Source organism: Rhyacophila brunnea, unplaced genomic scaffold (genome assembly GCF_057557595.1).
Source record: "Rhyacophila brunnea isolate RB1 unplaced genomic scaffold, BYU_Rbru_1.0 scaffold_11, whole genome shotgun sequence".
Lineage (NCBI taxonomy): Eukaryota > Metazoa > Arthropoda > Insecta > Trichoptera > Rhyacophilidae > Rhyacophila > Rhyacophila brunnea.
In genome coordinates, this window is record NW_028232763.1 from 35,463,453 (window position 1) to 35,478,782 (window position 15,330).

General features: G+C 32.0%; 1 protein-coding gene across 1 annotated transcript in view; it reads left to right on the forward strand.

Moving 5' to 3' along the window:
* Positions 1-10,916, forward strand: part of Prp40 (pre-mRNA processing factor 40) — a 36,221-nt gene extending 25,305 nt beyond the window's left edge. The window contains exons 14-16 of the mRNA XM_085960357.1: positions 456-614; positions 3,753-3,931; positions 10,604-10,916. Of these exons, the coding sequence (XP_085816483.1) occupies positions 456-614; positions 3,753-3,931; positions 10,604-10,703 (438 nt within the window). The 3' untranslated portion in view covers positions 10,704-10,916. The remainder of the gene's footprint in view (positions 1-455; positions 615-3,752; positions 3,932-10,603) is intronic.
* The last annotated feature ends 4,414 nt before the right edge of the window (positions 10,917-15,330 follow it).

Below are 15,330 nucleotides of genomic sequence, written 5' to 3' on the forward strand. Positions count from 1 at the left end.
GCAAATTAACTTGTTGCCAGTGTGGACCCGGCATTAGATGCACAAAACTTAAATAATATATATTATAAATAAAAATTTAAAATTATAAATATATATGATTTATGTCTTCGACAGCCCTGATGAAATAAATGTGAAATATGAGTCGGATCAGTCATAGAGCAAATTTATTAACACAAACAACTTTGACACGACCTTTTTATATTAACTAGTAGACCAGATATTATGGACCACATGTTAAAAAATCATATTTTCAATTCTCAAGGCCTATTCTGTAGAACGTCCTCTTAAAGACACGACATATGATTTTTGGCAGCTCTGTGTTTTTATTCCACAGATTTAGGGACGGGCACTTTGGCACTACTTACTTCACAGTGAGAGTTTGTGATATTTTACATGGTAGTAGTGTTGATTGTTAATACAATTCAATTAATTTATGATAACTTTGTGCTGTTTAGGGCTCTGAGAGTGGTGGCGAGAGAGATGGTGGTAGGCCGTCTCGCCGAACTCCATCTCCGGCCGGTTCTCTCAGTTCGTGGAGTTCGAACGGCGGTGCTGATATGAAGAAATCAAAGAAACCAAAAAAATCCAAGCACAGGAAACATTCTCCTACACCTGTAAGTATTTCTTCTAAGTTTGGTCTATTTACTATTATATTGAAGTTGCGCTTTCTAAACCGGCTATCATCATCATAATAATATTATCACCATCGATGATCAGAAAGTTCAGAAGGTTCAGAAAGTTGTAATCGCCTTTTGTAGAGTCCAACATGTCCTGCAAGATTTGCAGATGGAGTTGTTTCTGTTCCATCGTTAGCAGTGTCGGCATGAATTTCACGGACAGTCTCCGCAAGGCCAAATCAAAATGAAATGTACAGAAGCAATGCTTATTCCGACCACGTCTGTAAATCTGCATATGGTTAATGACCTGGTCATTTCAGTTTACCAGAATGTGAGTCACTCTCCAACGAATTCGATGTACTACTCATTGATTTGTATGATATCTGCCTCAACCTTAACCCGGTTAGTCAGGAGGAAGAGATACAGTTCAAAGGCCGGGCCTATCTACCTTATATAAAAAACACCACCGATACCATTTCCAGGATACTTCAGGAACATGAAATCGAAACAATATTCTCAACATAGACAAAGGTCCGAAATATGTTAAGACCAGTAAAGGACTCGCAACCTTTGGACTCGGCAGGTGTATACCGGTTAAGCTGTCGCGGATGCCCAAAAAAGTATATAGGCCAAACTTCTAGAACAGTAAAGAAGCGTGTGAGTGAACACGAGAGGGCATACCGACTTAAACATTACACGATGTCACCAATTGCCGAGCACTCGATGGATACAGGACACAAATTCGACTTTGAAACCAAGATATTCGGTCGGAATCAGTGGCGGCCAGTGGTCTTCAGAATAACATTTTCTGGTAGTGCGCAATGGTTTACCTTCTATACCTAGTATTGGAGCATAGGGCAAGCACAAGTTCGCGCCACTTCCCTCGGTCCAACGCCAACTCTTGCGCCTCCCGCCATGTCAGAACTGCAGCACGTAGGTCGCTTTTGTAGCACCGCTGCAGGGTGAGGGAGGGCCGGCCATGGCAACGGAACCCTTGAGGCTGTGCCATAAGGGTATGAAGTGTCACACTCTTTGGCGGCATCAGGAACACTTGTCCTAGCCATGTAAAGGTCGTAAAGCGTCTCTTCATGATTACCTTAATCACCGAAGGCTGCCGTGTCAATAAGCTAAAATAATATCTTAGTGTATCGTGCACTAATATGTATCTGAAACGTCGAACTTCTCAGAAGGTAAATTAAATATGTCTCTGTTCATTTATTCTATTTCTTAAAAAAGTTTTTAAACAGTTAAAATGATTTAATATCAATAAAGAAAAATAAATGTCACGGTTTATGGCTTTACGCTCGAACGCGTCAGCCAAATATGAACCGTTCTAAAAACAGATGACGGACGCTTGTTCACTTTGTTAATAGTGAAAAGCAGTATGTTTATTTCTTAAATTTCACATTATTATTAATTTAAGTGAAATTATAAAATAAACTAACATTGCGTGGGTAATATTTATATTGTAAATCAGCGTTCCTTCGAACTCAGATTTATTTCTGATGCATTTATATGTCATTAAAAGTATGTTTCTCTTATATTATCGTTCTTATTTATTATTTAGCTACGACCTACTACTCATGTAGTGCTGCTATGTTTTTTTGAATTTTGATTTATTATATTGAATGTATTTGAGTGGTTTAGAAATAAATGCGGGAGTTGGTATTTTCGTAAAAGTTTGGCGATTCATTAAATCTTAAATGTGAAATTGTTAAAAATTAACTCGCCAACATTGTTATAAAACAGAAACTGGCGTTTTTGTTTCTAGAGTCCTAATTTCGTGCGCCGATCATAAAGTGTGTAAAAAATGCTACACAAAACGCTACCACAGGAACATTGGAGTACCATTTAAGAAGTATACAATGGCCTCATTGTAATCCTGTGCAAACTGAATTGCGCACATGAACGGAGTATTGTTCATAATACTGCTACATGTTCTACTTCGCGAAGTGAGTGATACACATATGAATAACAATGAAAAGTTGAGTGATGTCTTCAAAAATGCTGGCAGTGCGTAGCACTTGGATGGTATTAGAGGAGCCGCCGCTGGTCGGAATAAAGGATATTTCGCACGATTGGTAAAGGAGGCCATTGAAATCCATAGAAACCCTGAAAATATTAATAGGGATGATGGATTACGGTTAAAAACGTCATGGCTTTCGGCACTATCAGCAAAATCCAATATTCGAGCCGGTATCTCTGATCGTAACGATTGGCAGATTACTCTGAGCAACGTTTGCTCTTAGCTAATCGGCTTCCTTTTGACATTCTTAGAGCAACGTTTTCATTCATATACCTACACTACATTTTCATCATAAAACATTCGACTACCTCATGGAATAACACACTAACTCTAAATTATCAACTTTTCAGGAGAGCAAAAAAACCAATCAAAAAATGTGTAGCGAAATCCGTTTATTTTATGCGAATATTATTTAAATTATAATTTATATCTTAAAAAATAATAACAATAACTTGTGATACCAACTACATGTGGATTATTGTTCCATGTTATTTAAGATATTACAAAAAATGTTATATAATCATAACTCTACTTACGAGTATTATTTTAACATTTTGGTTGTTTTTCGAGAAAAAAATCCAAAAAAAAATTGGCTGGTGTGGAATTTTTTTCTATGCAACAATAACTCAAAAAACATAAAACACACTATTTCGAGTTGGTGTGTTATTCCATGAGGTAGTCGATATCATCTCTTGATAATGGCCTCTGCAACGAGCCCGAAACGTCGAGTTAAGTTAAGTAAAGAAGGTAGAAGGACACACGGTGGAAACCCAAAAATCTACTACGATAAAAAACAACCGTGAAAGCCTCAAACATTATAGATTTGTATGATGTCCACAGTATCCTTCCCGAAAGTCTGCTGAATTTTCCTAATGATTTCACTGCTCATGTGGTTTTGTCATTTCGCGTGAACATCGGACAAGGTGTAGGTGATGTCCGACACTCAGGATAAAATTCACACATGCGCAGGATGGTACCGCCACCTCCTGTGCTTCATTTGTTTTCACGAAAGAAAGGCCTGATATTTTTTGAATTGCCCCCATAGCTATAAAATCATTTTATGCATTATGATTTACTTTTTAAATAGTATGATTATTTCACTTATCCAGCACTCTCCTGATGGCTCGCCAACTCGGGACATGTCTCCCAGTGAAGACTTGAGACATAAATCGAAGAAGTCTTCCAAACGCACAGCACCAGAGACGCCCGACCGGGAAGATATGCTACCCACCTATAAACCCAAGAAGAAAAAAGACAAGAGGAAGAGTCCTGAGAAAGGCGGTATTAGGTAGGAAATATACTAACCCCTCGTCATCCAAACCTCTGGGAGCAAATCAAAACACAGCAGTATTCCGTGTATTTTTTTTTGTTTAATTCATCTGTGGTGAAATGGCTTTTATAATTCTATTCATTAGTCTTTTAATGAAATTGTAGAATATTTGAGTTGGTGATGATTGAACAAATACAAGTGACTATTAAAAAAATGATTCAAACATGTAACAGGTTTTATATCCCGTGGATCCCATGGACATGTTTAAAATGCTGTTATTATTCTCATAGCAACCGTATATAATTTGATTGTTTTTTCTTGACTTAAAAACACTAAAAATATTAATAAACATAAAGAAATACTAATATGTTTCATAAAATACTAATAAGATAATTTGAAAATGAGACCTCATTTACAGAATCTTAAAAAACGGTTATGCAGAATTTGCAATCACATACAGTAAAACCTCGTTAATACGAATTCCGAGGGACCGAAAATCGAAAAAAAATTCGCATTACGAAATACGAAATTTGTGGGGGAAAAAATACTAAAATTTTGAAAGTTTTTTTTTTATTTGATTTTTATTAATTTCGTTTACAATCATAGATGTGTCTACCAAATTTCCGATACAATTCTTTCAGATTAAAATGTGTGCAAATACCATGCGTCATTAATCCATTAATGTTACTAAGTTGAGCTAGAATTATAAACATATTTGTCAACACAATTGTTTTGCATTGGGTCTCTAGTAAAACTATGTGAAAATCCAATAAACAATCAGCAATTAAATACCTACAGCCCTGAAACATGTGAGTTTGTTTTTCCTTTGAGTGGAGTACAGTTGTGTCACTGATGTATTAATAGGTCATAAAATGTCAGGATTATTTTTATTACCTTCATAAAATAAGCAATTTAATATGTTTTAAAAAAAGTCTGTCACAATTTTCAATGACTGGCTCATGAAATAGTGTACTTTATTACGATTTATTGAATATTTTTATATGCCAGGACTCTGAAATCATTTCATATTATGAAATTCGAATTAAAGGTATGGTTTTATATGAAGTAATGTTTTTTTTTCTCAAAAATTTAGATTCAAGGCAAATTTCGAATTATGCGTGTTCTTATTAACGAGGTTTTACTGTATTTAACTTTCCAACTCAACTTGGTGACCGATGCACCTGTATTGGTTCAATTCTCAGCATGTAACTATCTATTCATGGTGGAAAGACATTGTGTTATGTAATTAAAATAAATCATAATATAGAATACTTACTTACCTAATATAATAATTCTTTTCAACTTAATCTTATAGTTCAGATTTTAATAACCTTCTTAAAATCTAATGAATAAAGGACAACTATCTTGATTAAAAAAAATGCTTTAAATTTAACTTGTTTCCTATGTCTTATGTTTTTGATGATGAATATAACTGTGTCAAACTATAGTTTTTGTCTCACAGATGACCACTTAAGCTAGCCGGCGGAGTGTGGCGACCGAAACAGTACAGCGGTAGTCATAATTAAGACAATGTACGTAATGTTGCCAATAGTGATTACGTTTCGTGCTCGATCCGATGTGTAGTGCAACGTACGTGACATTACTGCTTTTGTACCAGTAGTATCATCTGGCATCAAGTGTCGTTACGCTTCAATGGCTAGCATTAAAATCCTTATCCAATGTACAAGAATTAATAGCTAGTTGTTAGTAATTATAATATATTGATATTCAAAATTAGACGATTTATTGAACTTTCATGATACCAGGTTAAATTTATGTCTGATTTTTAATGTTTGTTTTGTTTTTTTTGTTTTAAATATATTATTTGATCATATGGTGTACTCTTCTTATTATTTTTTATTACACTAATAAAAAACGGTGGATTGCCTTAACACTCGGAGAAAATTAATAGTTGCTTTTGCCCTCTATAAGTATGCCTAGATATGATGTAGGTGGTATTTACCGATATTCCATGCTGGAATTCACTATTGGCTTGAAGAAAAGGTAGGCCAAGTTGAAATTATCTTTAGATATATCAGCATGTAAACTTGACACCACTGCGATATGTCAATTCATTCTATGTGATCTTTTTGATATTAAGTAAACACATGTATCCTAACTTAATTCACACAACATCGACGCAATATTATTGGTTAGAAAACACATTAATTGACACTTGCAACATAGTTAAAAGCGCTTAATATACATGTATGTAATTTAAATAGTCCGCAAAAACCAAATCACTGTTTCTTTGTGTAATGTTCAATATCTAATTTGAAGTTTATTAAATCGTGTCTGTGAGTGTGGCAATGAATGCTTATGTTGGTGTTGCGTTGAATGTCTACGTGTATGATGCCTTCGATATGATGAGATGTTTCATGATTCCCTCTCTTATTTCACTATTTCTGAGTTCTACCACCGCACATACAGTATCCACATTCAAAGCTCAGCACACGGTCACTCTGACTTTTCGTTAGGGCAAGAAAAGTAAAGCTGAAAAAAGCTTCTACGGCCAAGAACTAAATTAGCCAATTCGCTTTGCAGATTCATTGGTAGGTTTACACTTCAGCTTTAGGCTATTGGTTACAGAGTCGGTTACCTCCATAAACCGCTATTTCAAGATAATCACAAATAACCACCAAGCACATGTAAAACTGCAAATAGAATATTTTGTTTTTGCAAAAATATTAGAAAAATCGAATGTTTAAATTAAATTACCTAAACAATAAACTGACTTCAAAATTCTGTCTGTCAGAAATCACTCCATATAAAGTTGGTTCTGTTGTAATAAACAGATACACTTACATTGTAATAAGGTTAAATTTCCTGCGTTAATTTGTATACGCCAATTTTATGGTTACTTCAATTTAAAATAAAAGAAAACAATTAAATTTTATAAGATAATTTTTACCTGTTAAATGCTGGGAGGTATTAGTATGGTGGAACCCAGCAGTCTGCGAATTTCTATGAAAACGTAAACATCTTTTTTGGTATAATCATAGACTTGTACATATTTTGGTTGAGTATTTATGGCAGTGTGTCTACAATTAGGGATTCCAATCCCGGGATCCCGAGCTATTTTCGATACCTATGAATCCCGGGATTAATAAACATAATCCCGGGATTTCGGGATTGATCTTTTTATCAATTTTTATGGAAAATAAAATAAAAGCGAAAATAAAACGGAAAAAATACTTTTAATAAAAAATAAGTACATTAGAAATAAACTGAGTTTGAATGAAGTTTGATTTATACCCATGTGTAGGTTGCCGATTTATTTTATTTTTTCACATGAATTATTAAAAATGAGAAAGATTGGAAAAAAACAATGCTTCGCACTTTTAACAAAGTAATTCTACCATGATATCAGTGGCGAAGGGTGGAGGTAGGCTGTTAAGATTCGCTATAAATAGTGCACACTAAACTTTGTCAGTCAAACGTATTTGTTTTTATTGAAGTAACACTACAATTTACAGATGGTGTTAGTTAGTTTTTAAAAATCAATTAAACCCTGCCTAAACGAAACCATAATAGATTTGGTCTAATTTGGGCGATACGACAAAATTGTGCACACTTTTTCATTCATAGTTATTTGTTTTCATTGGATTAAAAATACATATTACACATATTGTTGGTTCATTTTTTTAATTCATTAAGTCCTGCGTAAACCAAACTATAATAAATAAAAAATATTATTCTATCTATAAAATACTCTAAGTTATGTATGATTTAATTGCATAATTTTAGATATTTTATAGATAGACATGTAATTTTTGACTATTATCTATTATGGCTTGGTTTCTCAGGGTTTAATTGAATTTTAAAATCTAACCAACACTATCTGTAAATTGTAGTCTTATTTCAATGAAAACAAATATGTATGTATGAAAAAGTTTAATGTGCACTATTTATGGCGGATCTTAACAGCCTACCTCCACCCTTCGCCACTGCATGATATCATACGTTTTACGGCAGTTTCATATTTGGCTGACTAATTAGATTTATGATGCGGAAAGGCCATACGTACGTCATGATTATTTGCTTTACTATTTTAAATCGCGCTAATCCATTCATAATGTCTTTACTATCAGAAACAGCAATCTCATATTAAATTCACATTATTATTTATATTACAATATTATTTACTCCATTAAACTTGTGTATTTCCAAGATTGAACGTATACAATATTAACAATAAATGTCTTCAATAGTATAAATTATACTAGATTTATTTTTGACCGATTTTATCAATGTTATTTGTAAATATAAAATTTTTATATTAACAATGGAAAAAAATGCCAATCCCGGGATTGTCAAATTGTAATCCCGAAATCCCGGGATCAGAATTTTGGCTCGGGATTGGATTCCCTATCTACAATATATTAAATTATTGTAGACAATCGACCGATGCTAGTATAATGAGTCTAAAGCACAGCGTTTTCTATGGACGGCCTTGCTCACACAGAATTGTGGAGTGTAAACATGCTTGTAGTATACAACCCGTTATAGAGAATTTTTATAAATACATATTGTATATATGTACAGTGAAACCCCATAAATTTTAAATCAACGGAACCGAAAATCGAAATACAAATTTAAAAATGTGTGTCAAAAAAGAGTTTTCACAGGCATGATTTTGTAACATTGGTTCTGTTTCCGATATAATTTCTTTTAGATTAATATCAGTGGTGACTATCTCATTCTGTTTGTTTGACTGTTTCATTCATCGAACTACTGGAAACCTACCTCACTATAAATAGATTTTATGAATATTTTGACTTACAACAAATTTCAAATTAACCGTGTTCATATTAATGGGGTTTTACTGTACTTAAAACTGAACTCAACCTACATTGCAATAAAGGTGATTCTTTTAGAGTTTTGTCAGATGTCTATATTTTTTTCTTGTAATAATATCCATTTTTCTGTTAGATATTGTATGAAATGGTGTATTCTTTAGATATATGAACGCCTAAAATACATTGTTACGTACATATTGTTTTTCAATGTATGTTTGGAGTCAGAGTATGGACCTAATATGTTAAGCAAGTGGCTAACATCCATTTCTCGTAAAAACAAAAATCTGTTAATACAAACCTACACTCTGTGGAGGCCAATATGATCTTATTAGGATCGGACATGTTCAAAATAAATTATCGAAAAAAAATTTTAAGTCAGTCATGAAAAATAAAAAATGGCGGCTGACGAATGAATATAACTGACTTTGCAACCAACCTCCTGCTTAATACTATTTAACAAGCAAAATGAATGGATTTGATATCTAATGAACCTACAGAAGATGTTGGAAAAGGATTCAAAGAACCAGAATTATGAAAAATATAAAAAAAAATGGAGGTAACCCATTTTTAAACAAATTTTAGTATGCAACATTCATCATTGAATATATATAATTTGGAAGAGCCTCAGAAGTATACCTAATTGAAAAATTGAATGGAATTTGATCTCACATCCATCGCAAGTTTATATAATTATAATGAATCATCATTATTTAGATGAACGTAAAATTGAAAATAATACGTAAGTAACATTAACAAAGTTTTTATTCACAAACAATGCGGTGATCATTTATTTTTATGTATTTACCAATTGAACCGTATTAAAATCATTCTGGAATCGCCATCACTTAGTAAGATAAAAACTTTACATTGTCATTCTATCTTGTGAACCTCGTAAATCTTTTTCAAGACAGTAAAAACTGTCTAATTTTAGTTTTAAATATAATTTTATAATTTAAAAAAGATAACAAATTTTATACATGACCGCAATTCCTAATATTTACATCTTTGCAATGGTGCTTTAGCTTAATTTGAGGCTCGGTCTCCTCTATCGCCTTCCTCCATAAAATGCGGCATTTTTTCTCTTGTATAGACACGATTTACGAGATTTTTGTATGCGATTAGCAGTGTTATGGGTTCAACAATCTTCCACAGAAATAGGTATTCGATAATACACTAGAACCTCGATTATCCGGACTAATTAGGGATGATCGGGAGTCTGGATAATGAGAAATCTCGATAATCGAAAAAAATATAATTGTTACGGAAAGAAAAGTACATTTTGTATGAACAATTTTTATTGATATACATAGTTTCAATTTTTAATTATTTTTTTAGTAAGAAATTCAATTACCTATTGATTTTTGCTTAAATGTAGCTGCCCTTTTTGAAGCTGCCAAATCACAAATTTTTTTCTAAGACATATAGGTTGTCTTGAGTTACATTTTTCTAAGCTCCACTTCATGACGACATCTAAGCATTGAGAAGCTTCAGAATGTGTAGGACCAATATTTTTCCCTTCGGGAAACTCCTCTTTGTATTCTTGATCTTGTTCCTCTGATGCACATATTTCCTCTTTGTCTTTTAATGATGGTACGACACGTTTTCTTTTCGATGACATATCGATAATATTTAAATCGCAAGAATAAACTAACTTGTGTTTGTTTTGGATAATCCGGATAATCGAGGTTCCACTGTACTACCGTATTCAATATAAGCTCATTTTTTTTATCAACATGGGGTTCACAAGTTTTATAAGATAGACCAACGAAATGATTTTCTCTAGGTATGGTGCAAAGCCTAATCTAAATAATTACTAGTTCTGCTAAATTTATTTTAATCTACGCAATGACAAGAACAACCTATAGATATTCCAATTATTCTTTTGTTCCAGATCACCGCCCGGTATGGAGGCGGCTGCACTGAGCGAGACAGAATTAGAAACTCAGCGTGCGGCTCTTCTCGCACAGTTGAATGAACAAGAAGGGGATTGAAGAAATCAACATATTTACTATAATTAATCAATTATAAATAAAAGTAAATGAATTTTTTTGCACCATGTAATGCATATTACATACCTAACTAAATCCAGGAATGAAATTTTTTGAGAATATTACTCTCATGTTAGTATGTATGTATCTCAGTTTAGTTTATTGAATCAATATCTTTTAATGGAGACTAAATAAACACCATTTTGTAAATACTCATATTGTGTTTTTTATACCTGTGCAATTTCTGAAATTACCATGTTCTTACATTTACATAATGATTTCATTCTGAGATGCTACTTTATGGTAACAGGTAATGGCAACATACAGAGATGAAGAGCAACCCAACCTCTAAGTCCTATAGTCTAGCTAGACCAGGGTTGGCAAACCTTTTTACGTACGTGTGCCAAAATTATGGAAATTTTATTTTTCGAGTGATGTGCTGAGCAGTTAGTTTTTCATGAGGAAAAAAGTGAAAAAATAGTTTTTAAAAATCCTATTAAAAAAAGTTTACAAATAACAATTGAGTTCTTGAGATTCTATTTTTCATCGTGTTTCTACGCAAAAGCATATCTTTATTCTTTGACATTATTTTCAAAGAGATTGTAGTAGTATTTTAACCACACTTCTTTCATTCCCGATCACAGAACAGTTTATTTAACTATTTTTGGTAATTATGTTTGAGGCAAAATAACAAGCAGCTGTTTATTTTTGCTGCTACTGCTGCTAATAAATTGCATCAGGTTTGTTGGTTTAATATTTTTATTTTTAATTTCCCGATTAGTCGCAAGTATTGTAAATCGATCGCGGCGCGGTATCCCTCGTTGCCCGATGCGGTCTGTACGATAATATATAATATGAAATACGCATGGCTATGTTGTCATTTTTTTTTTTTTAATTATTGTAGGTAATTTTTTTGTCTTCAAAATAAAACATTCATGTGCCATGCAAAATCATCGCATATGCCATAGGTTCGCCATCACTAGTATAGACACTTGTTCAACTTGGTAGACTACTCCCTACTAAAATTGTGGATGACGCAACGTAAGCAATAAGAAAATGTATGCCCACGGATCAACTGATGTACCCCTATGAATCGGCTCGTATGTCCCGTGGGGTTCGCTTCCTGGCATAATTCACTTTGGAGACTACTGATTTAGGATACAGCGTAGTGCTGAGGCTTCAAGAACCAGAAACGATTTTCTTTGACGCAGTTCACGCAATCGATTCATCAGAAAATTTATAAGGGGTCTCGAAATAGTTCAAATCATTCATGCAATAAAATATTTTTTTTTTATATATTATTTTAATTGAAATTCCTTATTCTAAATTCAAAATTCAAACCTCAAAAAATCAAAATTGAAAGATAAAAACTCAAAATTAATACAAAATCTTAAATGCAAAATTCTAAATTCAAAAATCAAAATTCAGAATACCAAATTCAATATTCGAAGTTCAAACCTCAAAATTTTAAATTAATACAAAATGTTATATTCTAAATTTTAAATATGAAATTCAAAATTTGAAATTCGAAATTGAAACCTCAAAATTCAAATATGTTAATTCAAAATAATTAATACAAAATCTAAAAACAATAAAATCGAAATGCAAACTTCGAAATTCAAACCTCAAAATTCAAAGTTCGAATTCAAAATTCAAATATGTTAATTCAAAATTAACACAAAATATAAAAATTCTCACTTCTAAATTCGAAATTTAAAATTCAAAATACTTAATTCAAAATTAATACAATTAAGTTAATTCAAATCTAATACAAAATCTAAAAATTCGAAATTCAAAATTTAAAATATTTAATTCAAAATACAAAGTTCAAAATTTGAAATTCTAAATTCAAACCTCAAAATTCAAAGTTCAAATTCAAAATTCAAATATATTAATTCAAAATTAATACAAAATCTAAAATTCTATATTCTAACTTCTAAATGCAAAATTCTAAATTCTAAATATGAAATTCTTAATTCAAAATTCCAAATTCGAAATTCGAAAATCAAACCTCAAAATTCGAAATAAGTACAAAATGTTATATTCTAAATATGAAATTCCTAATTCAAAATTACAAATTCGAAATTCAAACCTCAAAATTAAAAATTAGTACAAAATGCTATATTCTAAATTCTAACTTCTAAATACTAAATAAGAAATTTGAAATTCGAAATTCAAACCTCAAAATTCAAAGTTCGAATACATAATTCAAATATGTTAATATTTCAAAATTAACACAAAATCTAAAAATTCTAAATTATAACTTCTAAGTGCAAAATTTGTAATTCTAAATATGAAATTCCTAATTCAAAATTCGAAATTCATACAATATCTAACATTCAAAATCCAACATCCAACGTACAACATCCAACATACAACATACATCATACAACATCCAACATCCAATATCCAACATCCAACATCCAACATCCAACATCCAACATATAACATACAACATCCAACACACAACATAAAACATACAGTCTACATCATACATCATACAACATACATCATAGAACATACAACATAAAACATACAGTCTACATCATACAACATACATCATAGAACATACAGCATACAAAATACAACATACACCATACAACATCTAAAATCCAACATCTAACATACAACATCCAACATCATACATTCATCATCCAACATCAAACATACCACATACAACATACAGCATACACCATACGGCATATAACATACAACATCCAACATCAAACATCCAACATACAAGATACAACATACCACATCCCACATACAACATACCACATCCAACATACAATATATATCATACAACATCCAACATCAAACATCCAACATACAACAAACATCATACAACATACCACATCCCACATCCAGCATACATCATACAACATCCAATATCCAACATACAACATCCGACATAAAAGATACAACATACAGCATATAACATACAACATCAAACATCCAACTACCAACATCCAACATACATCATACAACATCCAACATACAACATACATCATACAACATACATCATACAACATACCACATCCCACATCCAACAAACATCATACAACATACCACATACAACATCAAACATCCAACATACATCATACAACATACATCATACAGCATACAACATAACACATTCAACATCAAACATCCAACATAAGACATACAATATACATCATACAACATCCAACATCAAACATCCAACATACAACATTCAACATCCAACATCTTGAATACATTATATAACATACATCATACAAAATTCAACATATATCTTAATATATACAACATCTTGAATACAACATATAACATACAACATACATCATACAAAATTCAACATACATCATACAACATCCAACATACATCAAACAACATACATCATTCTACATACAACACAAAACATACATTCTACATCATACAACATACAAAATACAATATACAACATTCAACATCAAACATCCAAAATATAACATACAACATCTAAAATCCAAAATTTTACATACAACATCCAACATCGTACAAAATTCAACACACATACAACATCCAACATCCAATATCAAACATCCAACGTCCAAAATACAACATAAAACATACAATATCCAGCATCAAACATCCAACATCTAACATTCAACATCCAACATATAAAATACATCATACAACATACAACACACAACATATATCATTAAACATCTAACATACAACATACAACACCCAAAATCCAACATAAAACATCCAACATACATCATACAACATCCAAAATACATCATACAACATACCACATCCCACATCCAACATACAACATCAAACATCCAACATACATCATACAACATACCACATCCAACATACATCATACTACATACAACAAACATCATACAACAAACATCATACAACAAACATCATACAACAAACATCATACAACATACCACACCCAACATACATCATGCAACATACAACATCCAACATCCAATATCCAACATCCAAACTAAAAGATAGAACATACAACATCCAACATCAAACATCCAACTACCAACATCAGACATACAACATACATTATACAACATACGACATCCAACATACATCATACAACATACCACATCCCACATCCAACATACAACATACCACATCCCACATACAACATACATCATACAACGTCCAACATCAAACATCCAACATACATCATAACACATACATCATACAACATACAGCATACAACATACAACAGAACACATCCAACATCAAACATAAGATATACAACATACAATATACATCATAAAACATCCAACATCTTGAATACATTAACAACATACATCATACTTATATCATACAACATACAACATCCAACATATAACATCCAACATCAAACATCTAACATACAACATCAAACATCCAACATATAACATACAACATACATCATACAAAATTCAACATGCGTCATACAACATACCACATACGACATACAACGTATGTACGTTAAAATTGTGACAAATTTATAATAAACGAACGTCACATACTGACTTCAAAATATTAATGGCGTAGCTATGGAAATAATCAAAAATTTCTAGGCGTTGCCATGGTAAAAAATTTATAATAAACAATCGTCACATATAACATACTTCAAAATATTTTATGG